Source organism: Cervus canadensis, chromosome 15 (assembly GCF_019320065.1).
Source record: "Cervus canadensis isolate Bull #8, Minnesota chromosome 15, ASM1932006v1, whole genome shotgun sequence".
NCBI lineage: Eukaryota > Metazoa > Chordata > Mammalia > Artiodactyla > Cervidae > Cervus > Cervus canadensis.
The window spans coordinates 60,689,675-60,711,724 of NC_057400.1; the positions used below are offsets into that span (position 1 = coordinate 60,689,675).

At 37.0% G+C, this 22,050-nt stretch overlaps 1 protein-coding gene across 5 annotated transcripts in view; it reads right to left on the minus strand.

The window, feature by feature from the left end:
- PDE1A (phosphodiesterase 1A) overlaps positions 1 to 15,803 on the minus strand; it is a 376,209-nt gene extending 360,406 nt beyond the window's left edge. The window contains exons 1-2 of one of the 5 annotated variants that reach the window (XM_043488084.1): positions 15,788 to 15,803; positions 15,272 to 15,382 (exon numbers count right to left, since the gene is read on the minus strand). In XM_043488084.1, the coding sequence (XP_043344019.1) occupies positions 15,272 to 15,372 (101 nt within the window). In that variant the 5' untranslated portion in view covers positions 15,373 to 15,382; positions 15,788 to 15,803. Of the gene's footprint in view, positions 1 to 15,271; positions 15,523 to 15,611 lie in introns of those variants that run through there. The other 4 variants (XM_043488083.1, XM_043488081.1, XM_043488080.1 and 1 more) reach the window with 4 other exon arrangements.
- Positions 15,804 to 22,050: the final 6,247 nt, after the last annotated feature.

The window sequence follows — 22,050 nt, forward strand, 5'->3', positions numbered from 1 at the left end:
CTAGCAGGAAACTAACTCTCATGGGATACACAGTAGTCTTCACTCGCCAAGAATTCTCTGGGCTACTGGGCCAAGTCAACTCAGAATATTCACTAATCACTGAAAGATATTCTCTGTACAATCCCAACAGCTCAACTACACAATGAACAGAAATTTGAGTTTTCCAAGGATATGAGTTCTATAGAACTTAGGAAATCAGAATTTTGGAGTGGGAAGCTCACTCAAGGTTTAATCTGCTCTGCCTCTACCCATCATACAGTTCTTAGGGTCAACTTTTATCTCAATCTATATTTGGCAGAGGAATGGGCAAAAACAAACACACTGTCTCATACAGAGTTGTGCCACAAAGGCAATTTATAATTGCAGATGCTTATTTTGTGCCGGACACAGGGTATGGGTACTTTAACTGCATTATTTTACCCCTCATGACCATCTCACTGGCCCTGGAAGTAAAATTCCCTGGGGGGTGGGGGTGGGGGGGGTGGCGGGGCTGGTCTCAGTCCCTTCGCTCGGTCCCCGGGTTGGGAAATCTGTTGTGGGCCCTAGGGCTTTCACAACAGTGTGAGAACTTCTTTGGTATTTGTTCAGTTTGTGGATCATCTACAGTCTGTGGGTTGGCTTTATGGTGGGGCTGATGGCAACCTCCTCCAAGAGGACTATGCCACATGCTGCGCCTCCCAGGTCTGCTGCAGCCAGAGCCCCTGTCCCTGTGGCAGGCCACTGTTAACCTTGCCTCTGCAGGAGACACACAAACACTCAAAGGTTGATCTGGTTCAGTCTCCAATGGGGGTCAGTACTCCTTTCCCTGGGTCACAGGGTGCACAAGCTTTTGTTTATGCCCTCCCAGCATCTCTGGTGAGTATGAAGTTTGAGTCTAAACACAATTTTGCCCCCCTACCATCTTTAATAACCTGTTGATGGTTGTTCTGCAGCTAGCTGCAATTTTGGTGTTCTTGCAGAAGATGAGCACACATCCTTCTATTCCACCATCTTAGCAGAAATTTGACTTTGAGGGCCAGTGCGAATTGATTACAGAACTCCCATGGGACTGGGGAAACAGACTCTTGAAGGGCACAAGAGTCTGTTTCAGAGGTCTGGTGGAAGTGTGGGTCTACAGTGGCCTGATGCTGGGTCAGGAGCACTGACTCCAACAGTCCAGGGAAACAAGATCATAGTGTGGCCTCAGGCCAAATTACAGGGAGTGAACACAGCCCCACCCATCAGCAGAAAAACAGATTAAACACTGAGCATGCCCGCCCACAATAGCAAGACAGTGGACCCAGTTTTCCCCACAGTCAGTGCCCCCCATCAGGAAGCTTGCATAAGCCTCTTATACTCATCCATCAGAGGGAAGACAGTATGAAAACCACAGTCATGGAAAACTATCCAAACTGGACCATTTGGACTACAATCTTGCCTAACTCAATGAAATTATGAGCCATGCTGTATAGGGCCACCCAAGATGGATGAGTCATGGTAGAAAGTTCTAACAAAACATGGTCCACTGGAGAAGGGAATGGCAAACCACTTCAGCATTCTTGCCTTGAGAATCCCATGAACACTACAAAACAGCAAAAAGATATGACACTGAAAGATGAACTCCCCAGGTCGGCAGGTGCCCAATATGCTACAGGAGAAGACCAGAGAAACAGCTCAAGAAGGAATGAAGAGCCTGAGCCAAGGTGGAAACAATGCCCAGTTGTGGCTGGGTCAGGTGGTGAAGGTAAAGTCCTAAGATGTAAAGAACAATATTGCATAGGAACCTGGAATGTTAGGTCCATCAATCAAGGTAATTCGGAAGTGGTCTAATTACCATGGCAAGAGTGAACAACAACATTTAGAAATCAGTGAACTCAAATGGACTGGAATGGGCGAATTTAATTCAGATGACCATTATATCTAGTACTGCGGGCAAGAATCCCTTAGAAGAAACGGAGTAACCCTCACAGTCAACAAAAGAGTCCAAAATTCAGTACTTGGGTGCAATCTCAAAAATGACAAAATGATCCCTGATTGTTTCCAAGGCAAATCATTTAATCCAAGTCTATACCCCAACCACTAATGTAGAAGAAGCTGAAGTTGAACAGTTCTATGAAGACCTACAAGATCTTCTAGAACTAACACCAAAAATAGATGTCCTTTTCATCATAGAGGACTGGAATGAAAAAGCAGGAAGTCGAGAGATAACTGGAGAAACAAGCAAATTTGGCCTTGGAGTACAAAATGAAGCAGGGCAGAGGGTAGCAGAATTTTACCAAAAGAATGTACTGGTCATGGAAAACACTTTCTTCCAACAACACAAGAGAAGATTCTACTCATGGACATCACCCAGATGGTCAATATCGAAATCAGATTGATTGTATTATTTGCAGCGAAAGATGGAGAAGCACTATACAGTCAGCAAAAACAAGACTGAGAGCTGATAGTGGCTCAGATCATGAACTCCTTATTGCCAAATTCAGACCTAAATTGAAGAAAGTAGGGAAAACCACTAGGCCATTCAGGTGTGACCTAAATCAAATCCCTTATGATTATACAGTGGAAGTGACAACAGATTTAAGCGATTAGATCTGACAGAGTACCTGAGGAACTATGGATGGAGGATCACAACATTGAACAGTAGGTGCTGATCAAAACCAACCCCAAGAAAAAGAAGTGCAAAGAGGCAAAATGGTTGTCTGAGGAGGCCTTACAAATAGTTGAGAAAAGAGAAATGAAAGGCAAAGGAGAAAAGGAAAGATATATTCATCTGAATGCAGAGTTTCAAAGAACAGTAAGGAGAGATAAAGCCTTCCCAAGTGATCAATACAAAGAAACAGAGGGAAACAACAGAATGGGAAAGACTAGAGATCTCTTCAAGAAAATTAGAGATACCAAGGGGACACTGCATGCAAAGATGGGCACAATAAAGGGCAGATACAATATGGATCTAACAGAAGCAGAAGATATGAAAAAGAGGTGGCAAGAATACACAGAAGAACTACACCAAAAGGCCCTAAGGACCCAGATAACCACGATGGTGTAATCACTCACCTAGAGCCAGACATCCTGGAGTGCAAAGTCAAGTGGGCCTTAGGAAGCATCACTATGAACAAAGCTAGTGGAAGTGACAGAATTCCAGTCAGCTATTTCAAATCCTAAAAGATGAAGTGGTTAAAGTGCTGCACTCAATATGCAACAAATTTGGAAAATTCAGCAATGGCCACATGACTGGAAAAGGTCAGTTTTCTTTCCAATTCCAAAGAAAGACAATGCCAAAGAATGTTCAAACTACTGCACAATGGCACCCATTTCACATGCTAGCGAAGTAATGCTCAAAATTCTCCAAGCTAGGCTTCAGGAGTACATGAACCAAGAATTTCCAGATGTTCAAGCTGGATTTAGAAAAAGCAGAGAAAGCAGAGATCAAATTGCTAACATTTGTTGGATCATAGAAAAAACAAGGAAATATCAGAAGAACATCTACTTCTGCTTCATTGACTACATTAAAGCCTTTTTCACTGCATGAATCACAACAAACTGTGGAAAATTCTTAAAAAGATGAGAATACCAGACTACCTTACCTGACTCCTGAGAAACCTGTATGCAGGTCAAGAAGCAACAATTAGAACTGGATATGGAATAATGGACTGGTTCCACTTGGGAAAGGAGTATGTTGAGGCTATATATTGTCATCCTGCTTATTTAACTTATATGCAGAGTACATCATGCAAAAAGCCAGGCTGGATAAAGCACAAACTATAATCAAGATTGTAGGGAGAAATACCAATAAACTCAGATATGCAGATGATACCACGCTTATGGCAGAAAGCAAAGATTTCCTAAAGAATTCGTGATGATGAAAGTGAAAGAGGAGAGTGAAGAAGCTGGCTTAAAACTCAACATTAAAAAAAAAAAAAGATCATGGCATCTGGTCCCATCACTTCATGGAAAATAAATGGGGAAACAATGGAAATAGTGAGAGACTTTATTTTCTTGGGCTCCAAAATCACTGCATATGATGACTGCAGCCATGAAATTAAAAGACACTTGCTCCTTGGAAGAAAAGCTATGATCAACCTAGACAGCATGTTAAAAAGCAGAGACATTCGTTGCCAACAAAGGTCTGTATAGTCAAAGCTACGGTTTTTCCAGTAGTCATCTACGGATGTGAGAGTTGTACCATAAAGAAGACTGAGCATCGAAGAACTGACTTTTTGAACTGTGTTGGAGAAGACTTGAAAGTCCCTTGGACTGCAAGGAGATCAAGCCAGTAATCCTACAGGAAATCAATGCTGAATATTTATTGGAAGAATTGAAGCTGAAGTTGAAGTTCCAATACTTTGGTCACCTGATGCAAAGAGCCGACTCATTAGAAAAGACACTGATGCTGGGAAAGATTGAAATCAGGAGGAGAAAGGGACAACAGAGGACGAGACTGTTGGAGGGTTTCACTGACTAAAGGGACTTTACCTTGAGCAAACTCCGGGAGAGAGTGAAGGACAGGGAAGTCTGGCCTGCTGCAGTCCATGAGGTCGCAAAGAGTGGGACATGACTGAGAGACTGAACAGCCACAATATGACCACCCTCTGAGATTCTAACTACTGTATTATAAGGCTTATCTTTTGGTTTTGGTTTTGTTTGTCATGTAATCTCATCTGCAATAATCTCTACCAATCCATCAAACCTTCTTGACCTTCCAGCTTGAACTAATGTTGCTGCTAAACAATACTTCCTACCAATGAACACCCAGGATTGATCTTCAGGATGGACTGGTTGGATCTCAAGGGACTCTCAAGAGTCTTCTCCAACACCACAGTTCAAAAGCATCAATTCTTCAGTGCTCAGCTTTCTTTATAGTCCAACTCTCACATCCATACATGTTCATTGGTATGACTGACTTTGAAGCTGCAACTCCAATACTTTGGCCACCTGATGCGAAGAGCTGACTCATTTGAAAAGACCCTGAGGCTGGGAAAGATTGAGGGCAGCAGGAGAAGGGGACGACAGAGGATGAGATGGTTGGATGGCATCACTGACTCAATGGACATGGGTTTGGGTGGACTCCGGGAGCTGCTGATGGACAGGGAGGCCTGGCGTGCTGCAGTTCATGGGGTAACAAAGAGTCGGACACAACTGAGTGACTGAACTGAACTGAACTGAAACAACACAGCTTTACTAGCTGAAGTTGTAGTTACACATTGCCTAATTATTGGTTTTTGTTATTGTGAAACAGTTTTTTAAGTTCTTACTTTATGTAATGTACTATTCTAACGTACTAAGAATATAATACTAAACAAATGGCAAATGGATACTACCTCTCCCCTCTTGTTACCTCTTGGGAAGTTGGAAGGGTTGCCAGGAAGGCAAAAAATCCATCTGAGCCACCAGGGAAGCCCCCAGTAATAATGCATGAAGTACAATTAGAGTACCTAGATGGGTCATCTTATCTAGTCTCACATAGTCTTGAGTGTTTTTTCACAGATTTTAGTGATATTCTGATTAGGCTTCAGTTTTCTTACCCCGTCTTTCAGAAATTCAGCTTTAACTTAGCTATAGTCTCCCAAAGATACCTCCTCTTTACAGCCTATAGTCCCTTTTTCACTCCATTTAAATTTAGTCTTTTCTCCACAAATCCCTTTTCCTATTTTTTGAGTGAAAGATTTAGCTTCTCTTCTCTTCAACAATAAGACTCTGATTTACAGAAGTTCAAGATTTCTGTTTTATAGAATTTTAAGCTTGCTACTCTACCCAGAAATTCTAGGTATTCTGTTATTCTACTTTTAAAATTAAAGGAATCAACTAAGATTTTAACTCATGGGAAAATTGGTGGAGACTAGTAATAGCACTCTAGTACTCTTGCCTGAAAAATCCCATGGACAGAGGAGCCTGGTGGGCTGCAGTCCGTGGAGTGGCTAAGAGTCAAGACATGACTGAGCAACTTGACTTTCACTTTTCACTTTCATGCATTGGAGAAGGAAATGGCAACCCACTCCAGGGTTCTTGCCTGGAGAATCCCGGGGCAGGGGAGCCTGGTGGGCTGCCGTCTATGGGGTCGCACAGAGTCGGACACGACTGAAGTGACTTAGCAGCAGCAGCAGCAGTAATAGCATAACTGATGTTATTTGTCATGGGCTTCTCTGGTAGCTCAGTGATAAAAAAAAAATCCACCTGCCTGTGCAAGAGACACAGGTTTGACCCCTTGTTGGGAAGATCCCCTAGAGCAGGAAATGGCAACCCACTCTAGTACCCTTGTCTGGGAAATCTCATGGACAGAGGAACCTGGAGGGCTACAGTCCATGGAGTCGCAAAAGAGTCAAACACAACTTAGCAACTAAACAACAACAAATGTTTTTGTCAGTTTTAAACAGACAACTAGTTTATACAAAACTAAAAATTATAAAGACAAAATAACTTCCAGCCCCCAAAATAAAGTGTATTTCTTTTACATAATCAAACCAATTGCTTAAGTAACAGAGAGAGAAAGAAAATAATTCAAAGAGCTTGCTTTCTTATCAACTCTATATCATAAGAAAAGATAAGCGATGAAAAATAATAAGAGTTGAATAAGAATAAAAAAGAGGAAAAGTTCTACAGAACTGAAAATTAATTGGGCAAAACAATTTATAACAGAATGTCATTTTATGGTGTTTGGCTATGCACTGCCTGTTCACAAAATACAGGAACCAAATAAGCAACCATTTCACAGATTTGACTTTCCCAGATGAACTCCTTAAAACTTAACTAAGCCTAACCAATGTAGCTAAATGACACAGACTTCAAATCAGCTCTTGGCCGCTGTATTATTCGTACACTACTGATCTGGTGTCCACGATTTACTACCTCTACTGCTTTATTCCCTCCCTCTCCTTTTTTTCCTATCATTTTTAGCTCAGTCAAAAATCAGCTAATGTTTCGGAGATTATGAATATAAAAATTCAGGTCACTATTTTCTTACCCTCTCATACATCTGGAAAGATAATCTTATACTGGAATGATTCAGATAATAGAAGAAATATTCCGGTAGGGAAGAACAAAATGCAAAATCACTTTCTCCTTTTTCTTTGTGGTTGCAAGGAAAAGGCCTAGAAGAGTGGGAACCGGGCCTTCCCATGCCCTGCCTGACCTGTTGTCAGGGCAACAGGATGTGTGGGGAGCCCTGGCGTTCCCAGTGCCTGTTGCCAGGGTAACGGGATATGAACCATCTTCTCTTATGAAACTATTCAGTTTCTCTGCCATATTCTATGTTTCTCTTCTATTTGGTGGAAAATTATATTTGTTCAAAGAAATCTAAGAGCAATACAACTTGAATGCACAGGCTACTGATTGATTATGTACTGGAAGAAATACTGTGTGTGTAAGTATCATGGATATTGTTACTGGTGAAAATAACATGGAAGAGAATTCTATTGGACTCACTTTCTGAAAATAGGGACTTCCATTTTTATTTTTATAATCTCTGAAATATTTCCCAATTTTTGATTGGGTAAAAGAAATGAATGATAGGAGATGATGAAAAAGAAAAGAAGAGAGTTAGCAGGAAAAAACTAGAAGCCAGAGAAGTATATAAAAAATTTAGAGGCTAAGAGTTTGATTTTAGTTATTTATCAGTTGATGTCGTGGGGGGGTGGTCTATGTATGTGTATAACAAACTATCTTGCAACTTAGTAGCCAAAAACAATAAACATTTACTATTTTGTCATGATTTTGAGGAAGCTGGATAGTCCAGGAAGATCTCACTCACACATCTGATGGTTGATGGTCTGGTTGGTCTAGAGGAGCCTCAGCTGGAAATGGCTTATATCTGTGCCACATGCTCATTCTCCAGTAGGCTTAACCAGGCTTCTTCCAGCACTAATATGAGAGTTCCAAAGAGCAACATGATAGAGTAAACCCCAAAATATAAGCCCTTCCCAAGCCTTTGCTTGTATCTCATTTGCTAACATCCCATTGGCCAAAGCAAGTCAGCCAACACATAAGCTCAGGGTCAGTATGGGAGGGATAATCCCAGAGTGGATGCAGAAGTAATGAACAAACTAGACCGTACTGTAATAGTAAACAACAGCATAAAAGAATTCCTGGAAAATAGAGAGCTCTTTGGAAAACTTGAGATATTAAAGCAGAGATGGGCTGGGGGATGAAATATCAAAAGGGTCATGCAAATAAAGATATTTTTTTCATATTGGAACCACCAGGAGGTACCAAAGATTTTGAGAATTCCTACAGTTCAAAAGAGCTCCTTAACCCATCTAGTGACCATTTCCAAATGAAACAATGAGGAAAATACTATGTGCCTTTAACTATGGGCAATAAAGCAGAATAAACTCCACTTAGGTGATTTTTCTAAAATAAACAAAAGGAGAAATGCTCACTTTAAAAAAGAACTGTATCATATGCTTAAAATCCTTTATAATACGGAAAGAAGAGAAAGCATAGTCAAAATAAAATATTTAGTGTTAATCATTAGAACTCCTGGCTTTATTATCATTGGTAAATAAAAATCTTCAGAGACAGACATCCTGATGTTTCCACTGTGCACGGTTATCCTTCTCTGTAGTTTGGCTTACTAACGGCCAAACAAATTAGAATAATTTTGTAAGAGTCCAAGCTCGAAAAGGGCAATAAAGTTTAGGAAAGGTCAAATTCCTTTTTAAGTTCTAGCTAGGATCATTGTTTAAATAATTTAATTAAAGGGATAATGGTGATACATACCCTAGAAAAGGAGAGAAATAGAACTGGGGAGGTTTCCAACATCTAAAGCATATGCCAAGTGATAACTCCCCTTAGTATTCATCTTTGAGTATTTAGAATTAGGCAAACAGATGGCAGGATTGTGGAAAAATCAAAATAAGAGAGCAGCTTTTAACTCCTGAAATGTCAGGTTTTATAGTGAGTCTCAAATGTTAAATGAAATTATCTAAGTCAGTATTAAATGAAATAGATATGGGCCTAGGTATCTTGTTCCCCTCCTACTAATAGAGGAACATTAGTCAGGTGATTTAATGTCTTTGAGGCTCAGTTTTCTCATCAGAAAAACAGGATAATTTGAACCATGTAAATCTGAACTATATAGATCAAAGGAAAAATATTTTAGAAGGAATAAAACACAAAAGAATTATAAGGTGTGATTATCACTATGATTCACTTGTAAGGTGATTTTTAAGTATTTTTTTCTTGGCTTGCTCCAAATGCAGTTTATTTTTAACCAAGTCTTAGAAAGTCTTTAATCAATTTTAAATGAATTAAAGCCATCATGCTGTTGCTTATCTAATGAGTCTATTGTGATTTTCTTCTAATTTATCAAGGACCTGATTCATATACAAAATTCCAAGAATCTTCTAATGCTCCATGATTATGTAGAGTTTAATTAAGGCCGACTTCTGTTTTGCTGCCCTGTAGACAATGGCACTTAGAAATTTTACTACTTTTTCATGACTCATTATGAACTTTCTTTGAATAGCTATAAATATGAAAATTTTACCCACAAGAAACTATTTGCTTTGAGCATTTTGGGGTCTATTTAACAAAAATGTGTTTTTAAATATTTTACAAATTATAAAATAAAATATAATCTCTTTGAACAACTTCAAGGAAAAAAAAAAAGGAGAAACCAAGAGTCAAAATGTCTCACAAATATGCCTCTTATAACTTGTTAACATTTTTATAACTTTTCTTAACAATAAATAGTTATTTCTCAGATCAGGTATGAGGAATACCAGAATTCTCATAAGCCTTTAACACTCTCATCTGTTTAATAATGCTAATGAACAGTTTCTTTCAAATACAAATGGCTTATAGCACAGTCCTTTTGGATGGGAATCAGACTTGCTTAAATATTTAATTTGATTAGCTGACTGAAATATGTTAGAATAAAGGACAAAATCTAATAACATAATGGTAATCTGGTATATTCTAAGATGAACTGACACAAGGAATGACCATGGGACATGACAATTATTACTTGGAAATAAACTCTCTTAAGAATCAGACCTAGACAGGGATAAGAAAAGACCTAATGAGTGGTTTTCAAGTCTGAGTGACTCAGAAAACCAGATTAGCCCTAGGTCATACCTGATTATGGAGACCTAAAATCTATTCTAAGACCACTACAAAATGCTGAACAAAAGACAGTGAATCCATCAAGGCAATTGTCTATCAGTGAAACTCCCAAGACCAGTTTGCTTCTCTTCCTCAGCATTTTATTCTGACATAACAGGCGCTTGCCCCAGAGAAATGTAAATCCTTTGAGTGCAATTGTTCTGGTAAAGGGAAACCTGGGTCTCTTGGTGAGACCACTTCCTCTGAGCTAAAAGAAAACTTTCTTTTCTCATCTTGACAATCCTGCTCTATCTACTGATTCTGATAAGAAAATTACCTTAAGAAATAGTATTTTGCTTCTGCATATATTATCAGTACTAATGGGGATACACTTAGGGTTTCTTGAATTCTAGACACTGTTCTACGCAGTTTATAAGCATTAATGCATTTAATCTTCCCAACAACTATAAAATTGATAAGGATATTTTTCCCATTTTCAGTTATACATTATTTATAATTTTCACTATCTTGATTCTGGCAAACCTAGATTTCCAGATCCTAAAACTTCCTTCTAGGTAGAAAGACCTTTTATTTGAAAAGCCTTCCAGACTTCTCTTTGCTGCTTTTCACACTCTTTCACAAAGGAAGAGAAGCAACATTTGGTTGGTGAATTGTGCAGAAGAAATTAGACTTAGGTGTATTAAGCTGTCCTTTTCAGGAGGTGTGGAGGGATATTCTACTTGTAAGAAAGCATATCTCATATGTTAAAGATCATAAGGTAAGTGATTTTGGAGAAGTGATTTTGTTTCTGTTTGGGAAAGTCTACAGTTTGGGGGAGTCAGTTGAATTCAGAAGCATTTTGGCTTCTTTTGCTGCAAACCAAAAACCTACCCTCCATTAAAAGTTTAGTTTTTCAATAAGGCTGTCATTTCTAGGGTTTCCCTGATAGCTCATACAGTAAATGATCTGCTTACAATGCAAGAAACCTGGGTTTGATTCCCGGGTCAGGAATATCACCTGGAGAAGGGAATGGCAGCCCACTCCAGTATTCTTGCCTGGAGAATCTCATGGACCAAGGAGCCTAGTGGGCTACAGTCCATGGGGTCACACAGAGTCAGACAAAACTAAGCAACTAACACTTTCATACTTTCACTTTCACTGTCATTTCTATCTCCATCTATGGACTCCTATATCTGTCCCTCACTTAATTCTGAACTTGGGCAAAGATTATCTGTGTCATTCATTAGCTCTCTCTCTTGTCCCAAGATCTAATGGGATAGGTATCAATTTTTGTCCATCTTAGCTGAAGGGTCATCTCCTGAGAGAAGTCATCCCTGACTATCCAAAATATCTTCTCCAAGTAACTCTTGATCACATGACCTGGTGCATTTTCTTCAGGTCATCTCTTACTCCATTTTAGCTTACTTTTCTGTAATTTACTTTTTTGTCATTTGTTTCCTCATCAAGAATATAAGTGCCTGTGCCTGACGCTACACAATCAGTAGGTATTTATTGAATGACTGAATGAATGATTAAATAAACAATTCAATTTTACAAATAAGTGAAGTTCAAAAAGCTAAGAATCTTTCCAGTCACTCAGTTAAATAATGTATAGCATTAGAAAATATCTGACTGTTTCCAGAGTTCAATTTCTTAATCTCTAAGGTATTTCACCTCAGCAATGCCTATTAGAGAAACTATAACATAATGTTATGCACAACATAATGCTATGCAAGGAGATTTATATTAACATTTTATCTACACACCAATATAAGTTTCATGAGATGGTTTTCTTCAAATTAGTTTTATGACTAACGAACTGATTTTCTTAACTGATTTGCCTGGCTAAGCCATCAAGAGTCACATACTCATCCACATGAGAATAGAGACTGGGATTTATCAGCAATTTTATCATGACATACAAAAAGATTATTTTTAAATTGAAAAAACTACTATCTATAAATGAAAAAAATATAAAATCTTCAACTTTCTGCATAGAAAATAAGAAACTTAACAACTTTGCAAAGACCACTGTTAGAAAACTATTCTCAATGTGTAAGAAGTAATATAGGCCCCAGAGTCACAGGAAACTTCTGAACCAGAATTTCATCAGATGTAAAGGCGGCAAAAGAATTAAGTGTTTTCCAAATCCTAAACAGCTGGTAATTAATAGACAAGTATATGATTTTTTTTTAAAGGTAGTTTATGAATAACATGATGCCATAGTCATTTGCTAACATTCCTACCATCAGAGATGGTGAGTCATTGTGTAGAACCTAAATTATCATTCTGACTGACAAATTAGTAGTAGAAGATGGATTGAAGAAAGCTAAAGAAAAGTCCACAACTATAAAAAGAAAATTAATAGAACAAAGCATACAAGTCTACATCAGAAATGGGAAAGGAAAACTGTTTCACCTTTGTTCCCACAAAGGAATAAGAGATTTCCTAGCACATCACTGAATATACTGTTTTAATTAATATTGTATGAGGAGATTTAAAAGTTCAATGAAAGAAATCAACAAAATGATAGAGAAGAATTGATATTTTAATTCAGTTTACCAACATTTTCACATGTGCTACAAAACATAAAACTTACTTCTATGGACTGAAAAAAAAAAGTGTTCTAAAATATAACGTTATATAAAAACACCTATAAAATACTTTTTGTAAATATCTACCTGTAGTGATTCTTGTTTTCCATTTTTAAGGTATACTGGAATTACCTTATTTTACTTTAACCTTTGTCTCTATTTTTGTTTAACCTCAGAAATGTACTTATTGTAAACCCACTTAAGAATAGAATATCCTGTTGAAGTAAATAAACACATTTGTAAAGTTTGCATTTTGCAGTGCAAAATTTTTTTAAAAATTACTTTCCAAACAAACATCCTAAGGATTGAGTTGTGTTTTTTTTTTTGCCAAACTAAGAAATTATTGTAAAATTATTTGATAGCATTCATGAGTAACATAATTTTAATTGCCAATACTTAAAACTGGAATTCTCATACTAGACATTTCAATAAGTTAAAATTCTGTTTGAGTCAATATAACATATAACATTTTAAATAGGCAAGACAATCTCAGCAATGGAATAGGGAGTCCCTCACATCATGCCTTTGAATGCAGACTACACAAAAGACCATAATTAAACAATTCGGTTGTCATTAGTCATGCAGATTTTAGATGTAGAGCTTTTTGTTTTGACAATTCTAAACCTGGAATACTGGAAATGTCTTAAGTCAAAGTACAAGTTAAAATAGTATCAAAATGAAATTCTTGCTTTGGGATGCAAAAGCGTTCAGTTATTTCCATCAGGTTAGCAATCATTAAAAAACAGAAAAACTGGTTAGTAATTTGGTCATTTGGTGTTCTATATGGTCATCCAGTGGCTCCACGTAGACATAATTCAAAATTTATATAGGTATGTATATAATAATATCCTACATCCATGTTGAATATCAAGTCATGAAGCTCTACTGCTAAATGACTCTATCACCTTCTTCCGAAAACAAAAAAGAGAAGTTGATCTTTGACAGCAAGTGTTAAAGTGAAAGTCGGATAACTTTGCCCTAAAATGTTAGGTAGACACACATTCACTTTTTAAATTTTTTAAAGACATATGCATAAACTCACTACCATACATCTTCATGCATTCAAATAACTGCAGAAAAATAGAACAAACTAAAAACCAAAACCATCCTGTCCTGCTAAAGGGAAGAAAATCTAAACTAGGTTGAAATATGAAATATAATTTTTCCAGTACAGATGTTCAACCACTCATTAGGTTAGGATGCAAATCATCTGATGACTGCCAATGTCTAATTTTCATCTGTGCTGATTAATTTTGTAAGCTGTTATTTGCTTTTTAGGATTATTTGTTTTACTAGAGAACCACCTCTATGTAAAAAAAAAAAAAACCTGTGATTTCTAAATCTTCAATGAGTCTTGGAAACATATTTCTCTAATTCATTCAAATGATGTAAAGATGGCTTCCTTTTAAAAAGTGATTCTCTGTTAAACGTTGTTTGCATTATTAGTGTGTTCTTATACCAGTGCACTGTAACACCATGTACTACTTCAAGTGTAAAAAAATATACAGTGAACACTAATTATATAAACATCATTAAATACATTTCAAATAGAGGAAAGTAGAATTTTTACCTAACATAGTTTGATATAATTTTTCTTTAAAAAAATCATATATATCAAGACAGCAACATTAAATTTATTCAAATATTGCATTTTATACAACAAAATGTATATATAACATTAGAAATAAGAATTCTGAAAAACCTCTGTATCTCCTATTGTAGGATTCCTTCAGCTATTATTATAGAAAAGCAAATATATTTTCATATGAAGTCTGCAAATATGCTAAGTAATTGCAATTGGCTGTAAAAATTCATATTTCATATTTTTATACAAATATTAAATCTGATTTTACAATTATGACATAATTTTTAAAAGCATATAAACATAGTGTGCTGGAACACTAAGCAGGAATAATTTACATACACTGGGAAAAAAACCTAGATGCTCTTTAAATAGCAAGGTAAATAGCACTGCAATTAAAGTTTGACTCTAGTACTTACATTTCATGCGGACATAAGCACACTTCTTGACCCATCTTACAAAAGTCTATTTCATACCATGAGCTATTCTGTAGTCTCAGAAATGAGTTGATTTAAGCCAAAACTCTCAAGCAAGTTTGGTGTGCTGCTAGTAATTTTACAACATAAACTTTTTCTCCTTAAAAATGTACTATTAATTAAGGCATAATGAATAAGCACAATGGAATATAATGATCTATTATCATATTAATCCTGTCCTTTTTCTTCAAAATCTAATCACAAAGAAATAAGTGCTAACAGCAATCTCTCTTTTTATCTGAGAGAAATTTTATTTCCGCAAGTACCCTGGCAAGCAGCTTTTCTAATTACTTTTCTGCATATCTAAACCACGTATCTAAGTAACACATACAGAATGTATAAAAGAAGCCATGCAGTCTAACAATGAAGTGAATTCTTAGGGAGTTACCTTACTTTACATAAAATATACCTGCACAAAAACTATTCACCCTTCAAGCAAGTTGTTAGCTGAGACTGACACATTTTTTTAAGAGAAAATCTTTCTAAAGGAAACACTAATCCACAGTTAGAAAGTGCCAATAATTCAATATGTTAATACTCAAAAAAAATTATTTATCAGAGAGGTGGATAAAAACACAGAACCCAGCAAAGAGCTTACTCACATTCCTTTCAGGCGTTGCCACATTTTTTCAGTCTGTTCTCCTATGAGATACTTAAAAGTAGTGTTTTCCAGTTCTTCAGTTTCCGTAGCAGTAGACCCCATGATGATACGCCTAAGGCAATATATTTACAGTTTCAGCAGCTAGAACAAGCATTCCTCAGTCCACTACAAATCTAAAACAGTTATACACTAGCATCTCTTATCTATCAAAACATTGCAGATTTACTAAGCTGACGGCAGCTTCTGCCAGAATTGCTATTGACTTTGACAGGCATATCCACCGTTCACCACATCACCCACCCCCCCTTCAAGCAGACAGCAGTATAAACAGATCCTCTGACCTCACAGAAACAATCGGCACATGTGAGCCTGCTACTGTACTACTGACCGACTGAGCGCTCCAGCTCTCCCCAAAGCAGCTCATCTGTTACTGTTCCATGCACTGAAGCACATCAGAATTCCTACAGTTTCTGAGATCTATTATTCAAAAGAGAAACATGAATGACTTTTAGCGCACCAGAAGAAGCTGAATTCCTTTCTACCAACGGAAGGAGGGCTGGATGTAATAAGAAAACAGATGGTAGGAACCAGTATCCGCAGCACCACCCTGAGAAAAAAGTGGCTGGTTTAAATGCCAAGGTTTTTGTCTCTCAATTGATCTGGGATTTAAAGAGTTAAAAAAAATACAAGGCTCTAACGATAAATTCAACAAATATTAATGACAACAATGAGAAAAATAACATAAGAGCCACACAGAAGACAGACCACAGAGCTCCACAGGTTGTTATTGAAAAAAATGTGTGCACCGATGATGCTCCAATCATGCTTATTCACCTTCTCCTAGCAACTCTACACAGTAGGTAACTGCCAATTTAACAAGTGGAAAACACAGCAGCTGCACACAGACTGCTCCGTGAGTCCCTTGGGGATTAAAAAAATAAATAAGAGAAAACTAGCGTGCATGCTTGTGTGCATGTGTTGAAGGGAAAGAAAGGTAGGGAGGGTAGAGGGGGAAGAGAAGATGGAGAAGAAGAGAGAAAACGACGCTGTGCTGCTTGTGCATTTCAGAAGAAAAATGAGAGAAAGTGGACATAAAATGATCAGAACTGAGTCGTCTGCCAAACTCCCAACACATGGTGAGCTTTCTTTGAAACAAGCACAGACCTCGAGTATGCGCTTCAAAACAGCTATTGCTATGTGCAAGCTGCTAAGAAAAATATACTTAAAAGCAATACCTCTTTGTGTTTGTTTAGAGACACAAATGTAGTTTTATTCCTCCCTGCAAGAAAGCTTGTCTGTTAGCCTAAGGTTTAAGGTAGAGATATTCACAGACAGTAGATAAGTAACAATCTCTAATATTTATTGAGTACTTATTATGTGTCAGACACTGTTCCCAGTCTATGAGGTAGGTAATATTTCCATTTAATAGTTGAGAAAACTGAGAAATAAAGACAGTCCTCAGATTTAAATCCAATCCTTTAAAACAAGCACTATGATTTTACTGTCAAAGAAACCTTCCACTATAAAGCTACCATGTCTAAGAAACACTGACCATAACTAGTAGTTAAAGTTGTAATATGAACAGTAGTATGTACGTGCTGAGTCACTTCAGTCGTGTCCAACTCTTTGCGACCCCATGGACTGTAGCCTACAAGGCGCCTCTATCCACGGGATTCTCCAGACAAGAATACTGGAGTGGGTTGCCATTTCCTTCTCCTATGAACAGTAGACCCTTGAACAACTCAGGGGTTAGGGGCGCCAACCCAGCCCTCATTGGAAAATCTGCATCTAGATTGCAGTCAGCCCGCCATACACATTGTTCTCCATATCTGTATTCACTATTCTTCAGTAGCCACAGTTCCTCATCAGCAGATGGCGTTGAAGGAAGAAACAGAACAGGCTCTATCTTGAAAGCAGGACTCCATCTTGGGCCGGACTGTGGACTTGGAGCTATATCCCCAGTATCTATGGAAACGACGTACCAACAGGAAAACCAGGCTCCCAGAAGGAAGAGCCCCAAGGCTCTCCATCGCCTAAAAGAATACCTTAATTATCTGTGTAACTGAATAGAATCATACATTCTATTATGTTATGGGGTATGGCCACAGGCCTATTGATAATTGCCCGCTGTTAACCACCTAGGCTTAAGGCATATGAATCACAGGTTAACTTTGATTGTCAGGGAATTTGGAGAGGTGGGTTTGTGCTCATACACTTAGGGTATATAAAAGTGAAAGTGAAGTCGCTCAGTCATATCTGACTCTTTTCGACCCCGTGGACTGCAGCCCGCCAGGCTCCTCTGTCCATGGGATTCTCCAGGCAAGAATACTGGAGTGGGCTGCCATTTCACAAAAACTGGTTGGGGTCCTTGGCTAAGAGGAGACTCTGCCTTTGGCCCGCCGGTGTAATAAACTGCAGTCCACTATCTGCATTGTCCTTCTGAGTGAGTTTGTTTCCCGAAACATGTGGCTACAACAGTGTAGTACTACAGTATTAACTCTTAAAAAAAATCCATGTATAAGCACACCCACACAGGTTCAAATGTGTGTTGTTGAAGAGTCAGCTGTAGGAAAAAAAGGATCTTTGAATTTCCCTTTGATTAACAAGTTAGAAGAGATGGTTTTTCAATGCTACTCAGAGAATGGGCTACATATCTTGACTGGGTTCCTGTGGTAACTCAAAGGGTAATTTTCACCGTATCCTGAGTCCCAGACATACTGCAAAGGAAGAAAGAGAATGTCCTCAGGAACCTACTGAGGGGGCACCAACCTTGATTTCCAAGTGTAACAATCATCTACAAAATAAAAAGTGAGGGCATCTATTTCAGAAATCTGAGGAGAACAGGAGATGCTTCCTCAAGCAGCTCCGCTGTTAAAACGGGCTGATGCCAGTATCATATCTTCCAGGGATACTGGCCACCGAGGCCACTCCTATTACTGGCCGCCTTTCCACAGTCACAGCTTCAGGCGGCTACCAATCCGAGGGCTGACCACCAGCCTCTGAGGTCCTTATGTGAACTCACCGATCTCACCGTGTATGACACAGACTCTCCTCTGCACCATGTGGACATAGTCATCACCTCAGGAGGGCAATGGGGCTCCCGCTTGGGGGTCTGACGAGACAAGACTCTGGCCCGGAAAGTTCTGCGCATGCGCGGAAGGATCATTTGTCAGCAATCCTGAGAGGTCAGCCGGGCCTCCATTTCCACAGAGATCCCCAAGAGACGGAAAGGAACAGCAGGCCGGTCTGGAAAGGCTGTGACCGAGGGGGACTTTCAGCACCCCGACTCACTGCTACCGCATCCGAGGTCACAGACGAGTCTGAAGGCGTTGGTGTCCTCTGTGCCCACCCAGCAGCTCCCCACTGCGGACGAGCCTCAGTGCCGGCGATGGCTGTGTGCGGTCCGCCATTGCGACTGCTGAACGGGTAGGGGCAACCACTGAGTGGGCTTAAGCTAGTCTCTCTCTGACTCTTAAACACGGGATAGAAATAATGTTGACGGAATAAACGGTTTCTAGGAAAGGAAAAAAAAAAAAAGAGGTTAAATCAAGTGAAACCTCAGTTTTCCTCTCTGAAAAGCTATTTCCTGAACTTGACACCTGAATTTAATGTCTTTAGCTAGCAGACAGCTTTACACAATCACAGCCTCACTTTTATGAGCAGTTAACAGAGTTGTCAGAAGTTAGTCTTTGCTCTGAAAGCACTGAGTTTACCTTCATTTATAACTGCCTTCATTTATAACCGTAGCTACATTCACGTAATAATATCTTACCTGATTTTGTTGTAGTGAGATAAGCAACAAACATATGAATTCGGCTCTCAAAGATGAATCACAGTGAAAATATCCATAAAAAGCAGGTACTCCACCTCTATTATTTTATGAGCCAAGATAAAGTCCTTGAGGCTACAAGTGATTTTCTAATTATGCCTTGAAATTTCAAGCCCTCACATTGCCCAGCTCACCAATAGTATTGCAATGTAAAGAGTGAGGTCTATTCTACTCAAATATTTGTTGGTGAATGCTATCTCCTCATTAAAATTCACTTGCCCTTTGCTTTCAGCATGTCACTTCAATCATATATTGAATTGATGTTTAAGAACTCACACTATATTGATTAAATATTGACTTAAAACTCAAAAATGCTTAATTATTGCCTTAAATGTTTCATAAAATAAAATTTTGAATAAGCTACATAAAAGAGCTTATTATTTAAATACTTAGCCAAAATAATCTTCAGCCTTAAGCATCATCAAAAGCTATTTCTGTCAATATACAGAATTCAAAACAGTTTTATTTTCTAATTTGTAACTATTGTTTGCAAGTTATACTAATGAAATAAAAAAATAAGTCACATTGAAGAGAACAGAGTAGAACATAGGGTATAGCATATAACTTTTTTCTAATTAATATGTTGAGAAAAATTTGAAATGTTGCATTCGTAAAATTAAACTAAATCAAAAAAGTTTGACTTGAGAAAAAGAAATAAGACAACAAGAATGGATTCTAAGAAATTAAAATATGCTTGCCAAAACAAAACAGTCAATGTTAGTTCTGAAAGGAATTTAGAACATGGTCCTGAATATGACAAAAGTTGATCTAATATGTCTCTTATTTCAGGTGTTATATCTCTTACTTTAACTCTATATTCACATAAATTATCTCTATTATAATAAGAAGTTCCTTTATTCTTGTTACCTAATACTTAATTGAAATGTTGACAGAAATTGTAGAATGATCTTTCAGTATCGATTGATGTCAAAATATAGTACAGCATAAACTGTGGATCCAATTTTAAACTTACAGTTCAACATCCAGCAAACTATAATATAATGACAAAGATAAATGATGACATTCAGAAGCTCCAAATTCAAAAACCATATCACTCAAATACTTTTCTAAAATAATTGCATGAGTCAGTACACTTGAAAATCAAAAAAGTGATTAGTGACAAAAATCAGAGGCATTTACCTAACCTAGCCATGGAGATTAAAAGCAAAATCCCAGGTTTACATCTATGAAGAATGGTTAAGAAGAAATTCGTTCAAATTAAAACAAGAAACCAAAGGGATAGCTTCAAGGAAAAAAAAAAGAATTAAATTTATCAAGAATTGCAACAAACTAAAAACATTAATTATTTTATTGATTAAATGAAAGCATATTTTTTTAATTGACAAGAGAAAAATCCAGAAAAGATATAAATTTTAATAATATGGCAGAAAATTTCCAAGCTAAAAAACATTTTTAGATGAGATCGGGCGCGTTCAGGGTGGTATGGCCATAGACTAAAAAACATTTTCCAATCTTGGAAAATAATAATAAATATAATTTTAAACACAGAGGTGGGCCTATATAAAATGAAGGTGTCAAAATGAATATGCACATATTAATAATAACAGTTTCAAATACATGAAGCAAAAATAATGCTATTTTAAAGAGAACTAGACAAATTTACAATTACACTCAAATAGTCAGATATTTGACATTGCTCATTTTTAAAACCAATAGAGAGAAACCCATTAAGGATATAAAATATCTGAACAACACTATCTATAGTCTTGCATAATTGACATTTATAGTATACTCAACAACAGCAAAATACACATTATTTTAAAGTGTACACATTGAATATTTACCAAAAGAATCTCCATTTTGGGCCATAAAACAAGCCTCAATAATATTAAAAAGACTCAAATCATACCAACTAGGTTCTCTCACCCCAGTGGTATTAAATTAGATGTAACTAACAGAAAGTTCTCTGGAAAATCCCCAAATACTTGGAAACTAAATAATATACTTTTAAATAATCCACAAGTCAAAGAAGAAAATAAAAAGGACACAAAATGTGTTTTGAACTGAATGAAGATGAAAACACAACATGTTAAAATCTATGAGCTGTGGCTAAAGCAGTATTTATGGGAAAATTTACAGCACTATGTCAGTATATTAGAAATAAACAAAGCTCCCCTGGTAATGACTTCTGGATCCACATTAAAAAACTTGAAGAGAAAGAGAAAATTAAACACAAAATAAGTTTAAAAAAAGAAAATGAATCAGACATCAATAAAATAGAAAACAAAAACAATAGAGACAACAATGAAATAAAAATTTGGGTCTTTGAGAAGATCAATAAAATTGCTATATCTTATTAATAAATAAAATGTTAAGAGCTGTTATGGTTCTGAGATGTCACCATTTATACAAGCTGTCATGTCAGCCTACAACAGTTTGCTGGATGCTGATAGAAGACATTCTTGGATCGGGGACAAAGAATGTTTATAGTGGAAAAAAAAAACGTTAACTTCCAATTAACTGAAAAATGGGTAGATGTTGGCATATTCATAAAATGGGATACAATATGGCAATGAAAATGTATGATTTTCAGCTAAAAAAACTATCCACATGGATAAATCTCAAATAAATGTTGAGAAAAAAGTCAAGTCCAGTTAGAATTTAAACTGCATAAATATTTGTTTTTAACTAATTGAGAAATACTTATATACTTAGTAAAAGTCTTTAAAACTGCATAAAGATGATAAACTTATATAATGGTCATCTCTAAAAAGAAGAGAGGGGATGCTATTGAGGTAAAATGCATAAGATCTGTCAACTGTTCTGGAAGTATTTTATTCCTTAAGTAGGTTGTAAATATGAAGGTTTATGGGTAATATCTTTATACTTTTAGCATTTATGCAATATTAATTTTAAAATTGTTTTAAATTTCTAAGAGAAAATATCTGAATGAAAAACCATGATTAGATAATAAAATATGAAACAATTCA